Here is a 17429-nt window from a genome sequence, read left to right on the forward strand (position 1 = left end):
CCTCAGTCCCGAGCCTCAGGTTCTTTAATAAATGACAAGATGAGTCAGGTGATCTTTACATGCCCTTCAAACTGCACACTTCCAGGGTTTCGGTCAGCTACGAAGTACCTGAACTCATACAGGGAAAAGGACAAATCTGCCCAGGAGAGAGGGGGCAACCAGGCTACCTTGAATGCCAGCTTCAACAGACTAGTAGTGGCTGTCTGTAATGCTGCATTGAGGAAACACTGCAAAGTACTCTAAGTTCTACAAAAGAGCGGCTGAGATGACTGGTGATATCTGCCATGTGCCCTGGATGCCCAAATAGTACCCTGAATGGCAGGGATTTGCCATTCTTAGCTTAATGCAGTGCTTCTTACGACGACTCCAGGGAAGTGCCAACCAACATTATAAAGATTCTGAAGACTGATATTTTCCTAGGGTCTACTGTGGAAGCAAGGATCAGGATTTAGACTTGCCAACCCCGTCCTCACTCTGAAAGACACCGTGCAGGCATGCCACTCACTGCCCATCCTCCCGCCTGTTTCTAACCCTGCTGCAATCATCACCCATAAATGTCACATCTTCTAAGTGTATCTCTGATCCTCTTTTCCTGCAACCGAGACACAACTGATTACACAACAGATTCTCTTATTGAGAAGAGTGACCTAAGTTAAAAAAATGTGATCAGTACACAATCCTGATCATTTCTCCACTTCACCTTTTTTTTTCCCATCCCCTGGCATCATCCTCCCCTCCCAGACAGGGTTAACAGCTCTCAGATGGATGGCCACAGTGGTGGCATCAGACAAGGAAGGGTTATTTCATATACTAAGGCATGTAGTGGTACAGCTGGCAGGAAGAGGTGTAATTATATTGCATCTTGGAGCCACTAGCAATGAATTTCTGCATAAAGGACTAGGTTTGCCATGTATTATTTACACCAGCATCAGTTTTCCCAGCTGGCTCTATTTATTGTGCAAATTCTCCTGTCTGTATATGGGTAAGGCCATGGTTCAGCACCTCTGGTTACTCTATACTGTAGAAGGGCCCCACAGGGCACCATGCATATTAAACAAGTGGCTGGATTCACCAGGAGCAGGTCATTGCCTTCCTTCCTGTTAAATTATATCCCTGGGACAGCAGCAAGCTCACATTTTCACCTAGTCGTGGCAATGTATGCAGGTGTGTGAAACCAAATCAACAGGAGGAAAGGAATAATCATTCTTTGAGGGCTTTACTGATGGAAACTTCGGGGAGGAGTGGTTCTGGAGCTCCGGGAATTTTCTTTTTATATATACAGGACCTAGATGAAAACTAGTTTTTGCATTTATGAAGTTATTTCCATCCAGTAACTCAGAGACAGCTGAGGGGAAAGGAAGCCCATCTTACAGATGGAAAAACAGAGGCAAAAAGAAAAAAAAAAGGAAGGGAGGGAGGCAAGTTAGTGGCTTCCTGGCCTCCATCACTGTGCTAGGATTGACCACAGGATCTGATAGTGATACACAGGATTATTCTTCCAATCTCTAGCATGGCCTCTACAATGATGTCCCAGGCCAAGGCGAACTCAGCTTCCACTGGAAATATAGAAAGTGGACACAAAGGAAGGAAATGTGGCACTAGCAAGGACCTGTGCATCTTCTACTGTAGCTTCCTCTTGGCCTGTGGCTCTACATGCGTCCACAGAAAGTGAAGCTCAGGAAACAGTTCTTCAGGCCAGTCTGAGAACTTCTGCAGTCCTAGGTGCCAGGTGGCAGTGAACAGCAGCATTACTAGGAAGGAAAGGTATGGGGGCTTTGATGCCTCCTCCCTTCCCAATCAACAGCATCAGTCATGTCTGCTCTCCCTGTAACACTGGGCTCTCTTCTGGAGTCTCCCAGGTCCCAATGTCCACCACCTCCTGGAACCCTATTGGCTGAAAGAGGAGATAGAAGGGAAGGGAAAGTTGAGTTAAGCAACCCAAGTGGGTAGACCTGTTCCACAGTTTCAGCATCAGAGAATTCAATAAAACACTTGTGGGCATGGAAACCTCCCTCCAGGGCCCAAGATCACTAGCGTTCCCCTGGAGCTGGCTTACCTGACGGGGAGATTTGGTCAGACACACTGTGCGCTGGCTGCTGCCTGATGCTCCTGCATCCTCAGTGACATCCAGAAGAATTCGGGTGCTGGGCACAAAGCTCCAGGAACGTCCAAGAGCAGGTTTGAACTTCCCACTGTCCCTGTCTCGGGTCATGTGGTTGGTCACCTGCAAAAAGGCTTATAGATCCATAATGCTAGTAGAGAGGACATCTGTTCCTAGTACTTCATTTTATAGATGGGAAAATGAGGCCTGGTGTAGAGAGATAACTCCCTCAAGGCTCTATAACTTAATGGCAGGTCTGGGACTAGATTTGCAGGGCTCCTGACCTGGGCCCATCTCTCTCTACTAAAACCTTCATGCCTCAAGTCTGACCCCCATCTAGAAGGCAATGTGGCACCTGTCTGGGAAAAAGCAGTGCTAGCCACACTTTCCTAAGGGAAAGTCAGTGGGGGGCTTGCAGCCACTATACCCCCCAACCCAGCAGATGGGCATCCAGAGACCATGTCCACCCAGCCCTTTGTAATACATCTGTGTATACATGGGGGCAAGACGAGTTTTGTCTTTTTTTTTTTTTTTTTTTTTTTGGTAGTACCGAGTATTGAATCCAGGGTTTCAGGCATGCTAGGCAAGCATTCTCCCACTGAGCTGTATCCTCTGCCCTCAGAGTAGTTTGGTTTGGTACCAGGAATTAAACCCAGGGCCGCTTAACCACTGAGTCACATGTCTAGCTCTTTTTATTTTATTTTTATGTTAATGTGCAAATATATTTCATACCCAAATTCATACAAGATATTCAAATACTCGATGTACAATGATCTGTGACTGACTATACACATAAATAAGAACGTTAAAAGCATAATGCAAGCACGAAAGAGCTGTTGAATTCCTGTTTTAAAACTGATTTTTTTCACCTCCACGACAGTTTTTGCTGCCAAAGCAAAGTCTAAATGTATTTGTATATGTTTGGAAAATAAATAGGCTGACCTATATACTGGCCACTCCTGCTCTAACGGGGACAGAAATCCTATAGATCCACAGAAATATTTATAATATTCTTTATATTATTTATTTATATCTAAGTGGGGGTTATAAACAATTATTTATATGCTAAATCAGACCTTTCTTATCATTAACAATCAAGCCTTTAAAATGTGACCTCAGAAATACTTTTCAAATTACATGTAAGAATAGCTAAAAAGACTGATATGAAAACACGGTGTGATGGTCCACATCTGTAATCCCATTTACTTGTGAAGCCAAAGCAAGAGGATCAGAAGTCCGAGCCCAGTCTAGACAAATTAATGAGACCCGATCTCAAAATAAAATTTAAAAAGGGCTGGACATGGGGCTGGGAATGTGGCTCAATGGTAGAGCACTTGCCTAGCATGTTTAAGGTACTGGGTTCAATCCTCAGCATCACATAAAAAAATAAGTAAAATAAAGTAAAGAAAGGGGGGGAGGTCCATCCCTTTTTATTTTGAAATAGGGTCTCACTAAGTTGCTTAGGGCCTCACCAAATTCCTGAGGCTGACCTTGAACTTTCAATCCTCCTTCCTTAGCCTCCTGAGTCACTGCGATTACAGGCATCTGCAGCACAAGAGGAGTTTTGAATAGGATCAGCAAGCCAGAGAGGCATGTAAGTGTGACAGCCCCCAGAGGCAGGGGCTAGGGCTTGTTCATCACTGACTCCCTAATGCCTATTCCAGAGTCTGGCACACAGCAGGTACTTACAAACATCCCAAAGCCAGGAGAGCAAGGCCCTAGAACTTATATTTGAATAGAAGAATAGGAAAATAGATCCTTTTATACTACCAGTGAGAATACAAATTAGTATAACCTTCCTCAAAATGTAGAAAAGTTGTATCTAGACATTTGTTTGTTTGTTTGTTTGTTTATTTATTTATTTCGTGGGGTGTACTGTGGATTGAACCCAGGGGTACTTAACCACTGAGTTACATCCCCAGCCCTTTTTAAAAATAGTTTATTTAGAGACAGGGTCTCGCTAAACCTCGCTAAGTGGCTGAGGATGGCCTGGAACTTGTGATCTTCTTGCCTCAGTCTCCCAAGCCACTGAGATTACAGGTATGCACCACTATGCCTGGCCCAGGAGTTATTTTTGATGGGCACAGAATTTCAGTTTTGTAAGATGAAAAGAACTATGGAGATGGATAGTGATAAGGGTACATTACAAATGTATTTTACACCACTTAACATAATTTTAAAAATTGGGGGAAAAATACATAGCTCCTAGGAGGATAGTTAGTTGAAGGCCACCAGAGCAACACAGTGAGAAGACATCTCAAAAATAAATAAATAAATAAAAATAAAAACCTACTAAAGATGACAATCTTAAAGAACTGGTATAAGAACATGGGGGATGGACTGAGATGGTTATTTTTTGTGGTTTCTTAAATGAGTTTAGTTTATTTAGAAGGTGATTAAATGTACAAGTATAAATGCAGAGAAAAAAAGATTATATGGAGATAAAATATTAATCAAGTTTCTGTGGATATGGAGACTAATTACAAGTTTGAATTTTTTACTCAATTACTTTTTAACTCTTCCTATGAGAAGCATGAAGACTTTAAAAACTACTTCTAGCCAAGCAGGTGGTGTATACCTGTAATTCCAGTGATTTTAGGAGGTTGAGGCAGAAGGATAGCAAGTTTGAGGCCTGCCTCAGCAACTTAGCAAGACCCTGTCTCAAAAAAATAAAATAGAAAAAGGGCTGGGTTGTACCTCAGTGGTAGAGTGCCTCTGGGTTCAATCCCCAGTAATAAAAAAATGAAAGAAAGAAAGATAACAAATGAAAAACAAAAAACCAAATTGCTTCATAAGCAGAAAACATTAACAACAAAATGATCCATTTATAGGAAAAACTGGAAAAGGTAAACCCAAAGGGACTGAAAAAAGACCAGAGATGTCTGGGATTAAGGGGCCTTTTGGTGGGATAACAAGATTGGATACAACTGTATCTATGAGTGAAACTTCAAACAAGGAGAGAGCTACTCTATGTAGATTATACCTCGATAAACTTGACTTAAAAAGAGGAAAAGAAAAACAAATTGGTCCCTGATCCCCTTAACTATTAATGGTCTAGTTTCTTCCCTTTCAGTCCAGAGCTCCAGTTGGCCTGGGGAAATTGGGCTATATCCCTTTCCTAAAGGGCTACTCTGGGGTTCAGAGCTGCCATCTAAGGGAAATAGAGAGTCAGCTGTAACTAGACATTAAGTTTGTAGGCTGAGCCTCTTCCTCACCACCACGGCCATGCTGAGCTCCCGGGCCAAGGTCTTCAGCTCTCGGGCCAGCTGCATCATCAAGGCCAAGCCTGAGGGAGGAGAATCAGAGGAGCAGGGATAAGGCTGGTCTGGGGCCAGACTCCAGAGCCAGGAGATGAGGGTCAGTCCCCTCCCCTCAGGCTCTGCCACAACACTCACCTTCTCTCTGCTGACCTCCCAGAAGTGGGGAGACCACTGCAGTGACTGAGTCCACAACTACCACCTTCACAGTCCCTGAAGAACACCTCACCTGGAGGGAGCGGGGCGGGGGGAAGCAGGCACCATGAACCAGTGGCCTCTCAGGCAGTGTACCCATTACAGGACAAGCTTGCACTTCCATCGGAGGCTCATCAGAAACAACCTCTCCATTCCCAGTAAGCTGCATGGGCATCACAGAATTCCAGCAACACTTTCCCCAACCCAGACGGATGACTGACAGACTTCACTGAAGACTTGTGTGGACAGAGGGGGGTTTAAATCACAGGACATAATGCTCCATTCAGAAATTCCCATTCAGTGGACTGTGGTCATCTCTGGGTTCTCTCATGTCCTGCCTCCCACTATCCTGTTAAGACCTTCTCCTTTTCTAACTCACTTCCTTTCTCTCTTCTGCTCACCTCCATTCCAAATTCCTAACTTCTTTCACTGAAGAGTTTTGCCTTCTCTTTACTTCGCTGCCTCTTTCTAGATCATTCCTCCAAAGCCTCCTTTCCGATAGCTAAAGTGGTTCCAAATAAAGACAGCTCTTTAAGAAGAGCTCTGATGCCATCTTTCAAACCACAAGTTTTAGCATCCTCCTGGTTTCCCTGGGCCTCGGTTCCCTTTCTTCTTATATTCTGATTTTGTTTCTACAACAGGGGCCTGAATATGGATGTACATGTGTGAAGAGAAGACACTTGAGGCTATGGCAGCCACTTAGCAATCATGAGAGGAAGAATGAGAATCAGACATGTCCTCGTGTCCTGATGTTGTGGAGTGGCCAACCTCCATACTCATGAGATAATTAGATTTCCTCAAGGTTCGAGTCTCTGTCAAACAACCTCTATGACTTGCAGCTGAAATCATTCCTAATTGGTTTTAGTGAGGAATGTGGAGATGAATACAACATAATCCTTGCACTCAAGGAGTTTACTGTTTAGCAGGGATGGGGAATATGTAAACAATTAAGTGTATGAATTAAGCACTAAGGAATTTCACTTTGGGAGTGGTACACATGCATTCCCGAAGAGTCTGTAGTAGGACACCTGCCCACATACAGACAGACAGGACCAACAGAAGGCTCACCTGCTGGGTCACAGTGCCTCGGAGGTCCTGCAGCACATCCAGCATCTGAAAGATGTCAAATGCATGCACCACCTGGATCCTCTGGAGAGCTCCTGCCTGTAGGGATGAGAGAGAAAAGCAGAGGCTTGGGATGAGATGGAGCAGGGGGCCACGGAGGGCAATAAAGAGAACTGAGAAGGGGAAGAAGCACTCAGACACAAACACTCAGGTCCAGATGGCAACTGGATTTTGTCCAAGGGGCCAGACCTCCCGGTGGTGGCTGCCTGGGTGTTGAACTATAACATATTTGACACAGGTGGGAAAGAGATACAATTAATGATATCTGCCATGGGCAAGAAATGGGCTGGAAACAGATGTTGGTGGTTGCCAGCTCTGATTTAGAATATGCAGGGAGCAGGGAGGGATTTCTGGAAGAATTATCCCAGAATAATTTTTGCATGAAAGCTGGGAAGATGGCACCAGCAGGGAAAGCTTGAGGGTCAAAGGAAGTATCAAAGCAAGAAATGACTGATCACTGAAACAGTCCGTATATTTGCAGCATAAGGGACACTGGGGTCTTCTCGTGTCAGTCTCACAGGAACCCAACCATCCTGCCCCTTACCTGTTCCTCTTCATCCTGGGTCCTAGCCTGGAGTAGCTGGAGGAGGCGGGAGGCTGTCAGCCCTCCATTAGAATCAATGTATAGGACGTTCTGCTGCAGGCTGTGGGCCACATTTGCAGACACACAAAGACAAACCTGAGGAGAGAATGGGCCATCAGGTGAACCTGAGCCCTCAGAGAGGCAGGGCCTAGAATTGGAGTTCACTTTGCCCAGATTTCAGAGAAACAAATCGCCCAAGTCCACGCCCACCTCTCATCACCAATTTTGCCTCTTTTGACCCCTGAACCCATGAAGCTCACCCACAGATCGGGGACTATGCATCCACCTCTACCAATCCTCCAGGCTACTGCCTCATGCATACCTGGGTTTTGCCACTACCTGGGCCTCCTACAATTTCAGTCACTTCTCCTGTATAGAGACCGGCATCAAGCAGTTTGTCCAAGCTGATGGCAGAAGAGAATCAATCACGAGGTTAGGGGAAATAAAAAGAGGGGAAGAAAAGACCTTCCTTTCAAGCACAGATTCTGTTCAGAGATGCCCCAGTCATCTCTGGCCAGGAGCTTCTCTCTGGCAGGGCAAAAGCTTTTAATTTTGATTAGGTACAATTTATCAAAATTTTTTTGGCAGTGCTGTGTAAAATTTTTTTAATGGATCATACTTTTAGTGTCAAGTCTAAGGCTTCTGTCTAGCCCCAGATTCCCCAAATTTTCTCCCATGTTCTAAAAGCTTGATAAATTTGTCTTACATGTAAGTTCATGATTCATTTTTAGTCTTTTTTTAAATTTTTTTTTTTTTTTTTTTTTTGGTAACAGGGATTAAACCCAAGGGTGCTTAACCACTGAGCCACAGTCATAGCCCTTTTTATTTAGAGATAGGGTCTCACTAGGTTGCTTAGAGCGTCACTAAGTTGGTGAGGCTGGCTTTGAACTCGAGATCCTCCTGCCTCAGTCTCCTGAGTCACTGGGATTACTGGCATGCACCACTGAGCCTGGTTCATGTTTAGTCAATTTTTATATCGAGTGAAATTTAGGTTTATTATTATTTTGGCCTATGATGTCCAATAGCTCTAGTACCATTTGTTTAAAAAGCTATCTTTCCTCCTTGCTTCTGTATCTTTGTCAAAAATCAGCTGTGCATGTTTGTGTGGGTCTATTTCTAGGTTCTCTGTTCTGCTGCACTGATCTATGTGTCCATCCCACCCACACTTATCTTGATTACTGTAGCTATACTACTAGTAAGTCTTAATGCTGGGTAGAGATGATTCCTCCAACTTTATACTTCTTTTGTAAAATCTTTTAAACTTATTCTAGAATAAGCCTGTGAAGGCTGGAGATGTGGCTCAGTGGTAGCACACTTACCTCACATATATGAGGAAGCTGTGGGTTCCATCACAGTACCAAAAACAAAACAAACAAACAAAAAAAGAAATGAAAGAAAGAAAGAAGCTGGGCATGGTGATGCACGTCTGTAATCCCAGTGACTAGGAAGGCTGAGGCAGAAGGATCACAAGTTTAAGGCTAGTTTCAGCAAATTAGCGAGACCCTGTCTCAAAGTAAAAAATTAAAAAAGGATTGGGAATGTGGCTCTGTGGTACAGTGCCCCTGTGTTAAATCTCCAGTACCGAAAAAAAAAAAAAAAAAAGAAAGGAATAAGCCCATGTGTGTCTACAAAAACCTCACCAGGATTTTGATAGAAACCTCATTAAATCTATAGATCAATTTGGGAAGAACTGACATTTTTACTTTGTGGAACTCCTAATCTATTAAAACAGCATGTATTCATTCATTTTTTATCTCTTTCATCAGCAATTTTTAATTTCTCCCAGGCAAATCTTTCACATTCTTTTTTTTTTTTTTTTTTTTTTTTGCGGTACTGGGGATCGAACTCAGGGCCTTGTGATTGCGAGGCAAGCACTCTACCAGCTGAGCTATCTCCCCAACCCTCTTTCACATTCTTTGGACTTATACTGAAGTATTTCATTTTCTTTAGTGCAACTCTACATGGTATTGTTTTTAATCATTTTCCACATGTTCTTTGTGAGTATAAAGATATGCAATTGATTTTTATGTGATGTTGTATTCCGCAACCTTGCTGAACTCCATTATTTGTTCTAGGAGTTTGTAATTATCTGCTTGTTTGTCTGTCTCTCTCATCTGGTAAGAGCACCCTGGGGCAAGGACTGGGCCTTGTCCCTGCTGCATCACCAGCACTAGCACATGCTCCAAAAGGCACACAATAAATATTACTAGAGAAGTGATAATAGAACATTTAGTTCCCGTAGAGTTGATGCTCTAGCTCTGGAAGCCTTGTGATAAACTTTAAGAAGCAGACAATTCCTAACCCAAGTTCTGTCCCTGAATCACCATAAAACAAGTCACCCTGCCTGGTAATGGGGCCTGAAGCTTCACCTGAGCCACAGTCTGTACCACAACATCCCTTTTCTGATGCTGCAACCACCTTCACAGATTCCAGGTCTCTGGAATGGTTCTTGAAGACCCCCCCATGACCTACCTGCTATGTGTCAGGCAGCACTCTAGTAATTGCTCCCACTATTTCAACCCCAGGGACTACAGGTTCCTGCCAGTCAAAATGCTCTGGATACCACTCCAGCCCTATGGCTTCTTGGAATAATTGTGCTCACACTGTCTCTGTGAGCAAATTTAACAGGCAGCTATTTAATATGCATCCAACCTCCACCACTCCTGGAACCCATTCCTCCCACTAAGATCTGGGAAGCTCCAGTTTCATTCCAGTGTGGTCGCCAGATCAACAGCATCTGCCACACTTCAGAATGGTTAGAAATACAAGTTCTCGTTTCCCTTCCCCCCGCCCTACTGAATCAGAAATTCTGGCAGTGGACCCACATCCAGTTTCAATAAGAATTCCAGGTGATTTTGATGCATTTTTCGAGAATCATTAGAGAATTTGAAAAGCATTACACTAGTCTTTCTCAATCCTTCCCATTAGGTTTTGTTGTGCTTTTGAGATGGGAGTCTTGCCATATTGCCTAGGCTGGTCTCAAATTTTGTGGGTTCAAGCAATCCTCCTGCCTAAGACTCTGGAGTAGCTGAGACTATAGGGACACAACACTACACTTGCCTTCCAGGGAACTGTTATGTTGTAGGTTTCTTTTCTTTTTTAAACGGGGGTGGGGCGGGGTAGGGTACTGGGGATTGAATCCATCGGCACTTAATCACTGAGCTACACCCCCAGCCCTTTTTTGTTTTTATTTTGAGACAAGGTCTCGCTAAGTTACTTTAGGGCCTTGCTAAATTGCTGAGGTTGGCCTCAAATTTGTGATCCTCCTGCCTCAGTCTTCCAAATCACTTGGATTACAGCATGTAATCCAACACTGGGTTCCAGGGAAGTTTTGAAAAAAGATGCCCCTATCAGCAGTTCCCAAACTTATGTGTATATTGGAGTCAGCTGGGAGTTAAAAAAAAAAAATAAACCCACTGATGCCCGGGTCCCATCCCCAAGGAATGCTACTAGTCTGGGGGAGGCTTGGGCTTTGGAATGTTTATAAATTCCCCAGGAGAGTCTAATATGCAGACAAGTTTGGGAACTACTGACTTAGAACAATCAGGTTAGAATTTGGAGAAATGAGACCTAAGTATAAGTATTTCCTTTTGAGGTTTCCCAAGCAATTCTAATGTGCAGCCAGGGTTGAATCATTGGTCTTAACTCTAGTCAAAAATCGATCACATCCTTGGTTGCCTTTTTCAGTCTACATGAGCTATTCCAAATCTACCCGTGTCCATTCTATGTCTCCTCCAACTATGTAGAGGACCTTCCTACCAATATGTCCCATATTACCTCTAACTTAGCACATGAGCATGAAAAGGAACCCCTGGCCATCCCACCTGGAATGCCAGTGGTTTCTGGGTTTATCCTCTATCTTTTCCTCAGAACTACCTTTCAGTCATTCTTTCAATCATTCATTCAAACATCATCTGAATGCCTCAGATTTCCTAAAGGCCTTATTACAAAATGAGGGGGTACAAAGTGAACAAAGCTCTGGTTTGTAAAGAATCACCCATCTCTCTGATGAATTTAACTTTTTCCAAGGTACACTACCTGCTCTATCACCCTGCCAAGATTCATACCGCACATCAGCACAAGGGCTCTGAGAAGACAACCCGAGTCAGTCAGGCATTTCTCAAACTTCTGACTATAGGAGCTCCCTCCCTGCAGCCAAGTTTTAAAGTTCTATCCATTAACTGGCCACAGTGCACTGTGAAGAAGTCATCTTTGATTCTTTATACCTCTATCCCACCTGTTAGTATGACTTGTCATATTTCTTCTTCAGTATGTTGTCAACTCTCACCTGCCCTAGATCAGACTCTGACACCCTGCATCAGCACCACCAGATCCCTCCTTGGTCTTTCTCAGTCCATCTACTCTGCACACCTCTGCCCCACGGCCTAGAACTTGATTTTCACAATGGCCTCCCAGCACCAAGGAGGCAACACAGAAGATGAGTTAGTTAGGTTTTTAGACACGATCTCAAGTGCCCAGTCTGCCACTGACTAGTTGTAAGATCTTCAGCAAATCATTTAACCCAAGTCACAATTTATTCAACAGAATGATTTTGTTTTTTCAGTACTGGGAATTAAACCCAGAGGCATTTTACCATTGACTCTACATCCCTTTTTATTTTGAAACAGGGTCTCACTAAGTTGCCAGGCTGGCTTTGAGCTTGCAATTCTCCTGCCTCAACCTCCCAAGTGGCTGGGATTACTGATGTGCATCACCATGCCCAGTTAGAATGATGATTTTAATGGCAATGTACTCACTCAATAGTGGTTGTGAAGAACAAATGACATAATGTACCAGGAATTGCTGAGCACATGAGTGTCTGATTCACCGTGAGCACTCCAGAAAGTTCATCTATTCCTCAAGGCCAAGAACCCCCGCCTTCCAGGGCCTTCCTGCACTCTGATCTGCAGCTACAGTGATCCATCAGCTTGCCATTTGACTGCTCCCTCTGTGTATGATGGTTTTAAAAGCTTCTGAAGCCCAAAAGCCAATCTGCTTCCTGTTAATCACTCCCTCCATAGGGCTGCTTCCCTGTGTGTATCCACGTGTCTTGTATTCATGTTTTTCTCCTATACACACTACACACCATACTCCTTAAGAGCAGGAGCCTTGCCTCACTTGCATATGGATCCTCTGTATGTGTCTGGCACCCACTAGTTTGGATTACAAACTCAAACCCTGAACCAGTGAGAATAGCACCATGCTGTATAAACCTTGCCAAGAAAATGTGTTATGGAAACAGTCAGGGCCAGGCCAATCCAAAGGCCTTTGTGGTGGCAGAGTTATTCATCAGACTCTGCACAAACAGGCCAGGAAAGAGATCAGACTCACTTGGCCAGAAAGCGCCTGCTGTCTTCCAACTCTTTCCCAACCCAAACTACATGGCACAATGTAGCTCTCCTTCTGGTGAGCTCTCTTGTTCTCTATGACTGCAGAATGTGGCAAAGGCACCAGGTTCTGGGTCAGATACCCCTGGACTTGAGCCTTATCTCTGCCACTTGCTCTTCTTAGACTAATGCAAGGGAAGTTAACAATCTTGTAGTGTCACTGAAGAGATAAGCTATAGGCAGTGACTGCATGCACAGGCTCTGTAAATGTTAGCCCTGCTCTGTTCTCTCTTGCCCTATCCTTAAGCGACATGGAAGGTAGAAGTCAGGGAGGACACTAATCTGCTGAATAATATTGAAAGGCTACTGACATCCCACTTCCTCCCCCACTAGCAATTGAAGCCAGGGGGCACTCTTATCTCTGAGCTACACCCCCAGACATTTTTATTTTATATTTTGAGACAGCGTCTGGCAAAGTTGCCCGGGCTGGCCTTGAACTTGCGAATCTTCCACCTCTGCCTCCCAAGTAGCTGGAGCCACTGTGCCCATCTGATACTACAGACATCTTGTGTTATTTGACAGAGGTTCTTACCAGGGGCAATTTTCTTCCCAAGGGACATTTAGCCATGTATGGGCACATTTTTGATTGTCACAACTGCAGGAAGGGGAGTTGCTACTGGCATCTGGTGGGTAAAGGCCAGGCATGCTCCTAAACATATTCCAATGCACAGCATGGCCCCCACCCCAATAAATTATTACCGGTCCTCAAGTATCAATAGTGTTGAGGCTGAGAAACTCTATAACCTTGTTCTAAGATAAGAAAACTCAGAAGTCCCGGATGACTCTCCTTCTCATCGGTCTATATTGCCCTCACCACAGCCTTCAAAAACCCTGCCCTCTCTTGACCCAAGCACTGGACCTCTCACCGTCTTACCCCAATACACGTACAAACCTTCCAATGCCGGTGGACAGGATGGCAGTGGAGGTCTTCAGTTCCTCATAGAGATCCGCGCCATTGGAGGGGAATGAGGAGAACTGAGCCAGCAACACCCGCCTCAGGGCAACCAGGGCCTGCCAAAGGGTCGGGCATTCAGGCACGGGAGCCGCCAGATCGCTCAGTATGAGCCGCCCACAGGGCTTCCCGGGTCTCAGGCGCCCCCTTATCAAACTCTGGAACCCTCTGCTCCGGTGGCTTTACGGGGCGTGGAGATCTCGAGCTCACCTTATAAGACAAGCTACACTTCTGAGCTACTTCCTCCAGGTCGGCAGCAGCCAGGTCCACCACTAAAAACAAAACACGTGCAGGTGATTGGCAGCCCCGGCTTCCCACGTTGGTTTTTCCTCCTCTGTGATTCGGGTGTCCCTTCTACCTCGGAGCAGGCAGTCTCAGGAGGCCTGCGTTAAGTCACAGCCATACAGCCAAGCACACAGTCGGGCTCCTCCCCTTTGCCCGGGTCTGACTCCCGCACTGCAGCCTTTCCAGAAATGTGTGGGACTGCCGAGGGGAGTGGCCTTTCAGTTGGAGGGAAGCGCCCTGCAGGTATGCCAGGTGGCGCGGGTCCCGAGGGTGTGCCCAGGCTGTGTGCGGGGCGTGCGGCTCCCAGGCATGTGCCCACAGGGTCACCTGTCTTGATGCCGCGGCTCCTCAAAAGCTGGACCATCTCCTGGGTGAGGCCGGGGCACAGTCCAGCTCTGAGTACGCCCATGTCCCTGAAGGTCGAGATCCGGGACTGTTCTTCACGTGGGCACCGCGGGACCCTCTCCAGACGTCCCTTTGCACCCCTTTCGGGAGAAGAGCCTGGCACGCCGGCTGCGAATAAGCGGGCAGCAAGAAAGCAGGGCGGGGCACACCTGCCCTCCCGGATCGCCCGGTGCTCCCCGCGCCCTGGGCTTACTCTCCTCTGCTGCACCGCCGCTTCCGGGTTCCGGGCTCGCGTGCTACGTGAGCCGCGCCTGCCGCGCCATCTGCTGGCAGCACCGGCAGAACCGCGGCGACAAGCCCGCCCGGACCAGTATCCCCCGCGCCTCTGCTTCCGCTAGCTGCCTCCGCTCGCCACCCGACCCTGGGCGCTACGAGCCACCAGCAGATGCATCTGACCTCCAACTTCTTCCCCAACACACACGCCAACCTTCCAAAGACTGGCCTGTATGCCAGCTTCCGTTCCCAATGCTGGGAACACGAAGTTAAGCAAGATGGACAATCCCCTCCCCTCAAGGAGTCTACCTATTAGTGAGGGAGACAGACAATGAAAAAAAAGACAGATCATTACAGATTACATGACAGGTGATCAGATGCCTCAAAGTGCATATCAGTCACCTGCTTCTCTGTATTTTCCCAAAGTTCTTTCTCTTGTTGTTTGTGTGTGTGTGGAGGGGGAGGGTATGTGGAATCTCAAGTATATGTAAGACACAAACATATAATTTGCTATTTTGAAATGGCCTTTGCTTTGCTACATCCACTGGAAGAAATAAAACAATTTCACAGATCTATGAGGGAGGTGCTATTTGTATCCGCATTTTATAAGTGAGGGAGCTGAGGCTCAGTAAAGTCACTTAATAAAGGTCACACAGCTAGTTAGTATAGGGGGACTTACTCTAAGCATACATCTAGGTGCAAAGCCAGTGTTGTTTTTAAGAGCCCTGCTCCCTGTCCCAGAAGTGACGGAAATGTTTTCTTACTGTAGTTTCCTTGAGAGTAGTGACGATGTCTGGCTTTGTTTTAGAGTCCCTCTGCAATGCCCACCATTGTCACTCAACACCAAGTTACTTGAAAGTGAGCGTGCAGCACATTTAGACTTCTGGAAGTAAAACCAGGTTATGTGTGAGTTCTAACCCCTTAGAAAGCACCCAGCCTTTCTTGTGGCTATGCAACATCCTGTGAGGCCCAGGTGTCAGGATATAGATAGGGCCTCAGCACCTGCAGGCAGTCTCCCACTCCAGAGGTTCTCCGGGTGCTGCCTCCCTCTGCGCCCCAGTGCCTTTCTCTCACCATCCTTTTTCTTCTTCCACAGCAGCTCTGAAAGTCACAGGTGTTAAGCACAGTGAAGTTCTCAGAGGCCAGGGCTACGGTGACTGCAGTGTGTTAGAGCTGGACAGGGCCTAAGGCCCCATCCCATTTGTTCCTTGGCTCTACCCTACTCATGATGCAGGCTCTTGGTCTGACTAGCTGCAGAGGGAGCCTCAGATCAAGGGGAAGGCTGGCCCCTAATTGTTACACTCCGTGATGATTGTGAAGTCAGCTCACTGCAGTCCCGTCCCACCCAAACTAAGGGTGGGCCTACTGCCCTACAGTTTCTCTCTACTTCCTGTCAGCTGGGCTATCCTGCATATTGATGGCTGTGGTCCCAAATAACCAGATGGCATCAGAGACACTTTTTAAAGTGGGGGATGGGGAGGAGGCTGTACTGAAGAAGGAAAACCTCAACGTTGTGAATGCGCTCGACCAACTTCCGAAGCCTTTTCCAAACCCCAATTTTATGAACAGGGCTGTTGCTACCAAAGGACTCCCACTTTCCTCAAAAGGCAGTTTGGCTAACTTCTTGGAGGCAGATAACAACAATCTCATGTAAGACACAAGTCTGGTCTCTCCCTCCTTTCTAAGGCTGGAGCTGGGGGTGGGAAGAGAGACGTGAAGAAACCTAATTTCCTTGACCTGTCAGGAGGTGGACTCTCAGGGAAGGGCATGTGTGCAGGTTAGACCTGTCTATGTGTTCTTGTGCCCCAGGTCTGTTCTCGGAGCATGTGGGCTGCCCCCTCCAGGAGGCCTTCCTGGATTAGCCAAGAGTTTTGTTAATGGCACTTCTCATCCTGCTTTGTCTGGGTACAGTCCTCACCACCCCCACCCTCTCTGGTGCCTTCATCTGCCTGATGATGATCCCCATAGCCTGCCTGCCTTCCATTGAGGTTCACTATTACTCTTAGAGTCTGGTTTCCTCTACTTTAGGCCATAAAACTCTGCTGGCAGGATGTCTGGCTCGGATGGGGCAGGGCGGGCAGAGGGCAGTGACATCAGACAATAACGAGAATGATACAGCATGGTCTGATACTAGGACAGGACACCTAGAGGAACCAAAGGTATCCCCTCTTAGGTGTGGGTGCAGAGAAGGGAGGCTTCTTGGAGAAAGTGATATTTGAGTAGAATCTTCAGGGAAGGGGTGTTGGTGCAGGGTGATGTGGGCCGAGGGAAATATATGTAGGGCAGTTTCATGCATGTGACCTGTCAAGTCACATGCAGCCCCAGAAGAGGACTGTACTTAGTTTAATGTTTTGCTGTCACTCCTTGGTAGTTTTTGGACAAGGCGCTCTCTCTACACTTCAGTTTGCACTGGGTCCCACACACCATGTAGTTGGTCTTGGTGATATGAGAGGGATATGGTGTCCGTACCCAAGTTCCTATAAGTAAGGTCTGGTTAAAGTGCTCAGTGCTAGGAGAAAATTCCTGGTGTAGTGGAAAAAGATCTTGGGCAAAGAGTCTTATTTCAAATCCAAGCTCTACCACTTAGATATATGGCCTCAGACAAGTTCGTTAAGATGAGCTACTCGGGCTCTCATAAGTAAAATGGGATTAACACCCATCCAGCACAGCTGACGTGAAGATCAGAAAGAGGACACGTCCACCATGATGCACTAGTGGGCCTTCTCTGCTCATGCTAACACCAGCATTTTCAATAAATGAATCTGAAATACATATTAGGACAATCTAAAGTATCGATCCCACGGGTATCCAGACTCTTCAGCGTACCTTGTTGGAGGAATCATTTATTCCAAATTTTTAACAAGAAATAGAAGGGGTGAGGAAATTGGCCTAATTAGAATCTCTCAGGGGGTTGATAAGCTGGAAC

General features: G+C 46.1%; 2 protein-coding genes across 2 annotated transcripts in view; one reads left to right on the plus strand and one right to left on the minus strand.

The window, feature by feature from the left end:
- Positions 1-17295, minus strand: Rad51d (RAD51 paralog D). Its single transcript, XM_047544718.1, has 10 exons — positions 14213-17295; positions 13811-13872; positions 13541-13659; positions 7584-7665; positions 7223-7357; positions 6622-6717; positions 5497-5587; positions 5317-5387; positions 2057-2224; positions 1-1894 (listed from the first exon to the last, which is right to left on the minus strand). The coding sequence occupies exons 1-10, from the start codon at positions 14292-14294 to the stop codon at positions 1811-1813; spliced, it is 990 nt and encodes a 329-aa protein (XP_047400674.1). The 5' UTR covers positions 14295-17295; the 3' UTR covers positions 1-1810.
- Positions 15945-17429, plus strand: part of Fndc8 (fibronectin type III domain containing 8) — a 6223-nt gene continuing 4738 nt past the window's right edge. Inside the window, exon 1 of the mRNA XM_047544719.1 lies at positions 15945-16153. Within this exon, the coding sequence (XP_047400675.1) occupies positions 15945-16153 (209 nt within the window). The remainder of the gene's footprint in view (positions 16154-17429) is intronic.

This window comes from Sciurus carolinensis, chromosome 3 (assembly GCF_902686445.1).
Source record: "Sciurus carolinensis chromosome 3, mSciCar1.2, whole genome shotgun sequence".
Classification (NCBI taxonomy): Eukaryota; Metazoa; Chordata; class Mammalia; order Rodentia; family Sciuridae; genus Sciurus; species Sciurus carolinensis.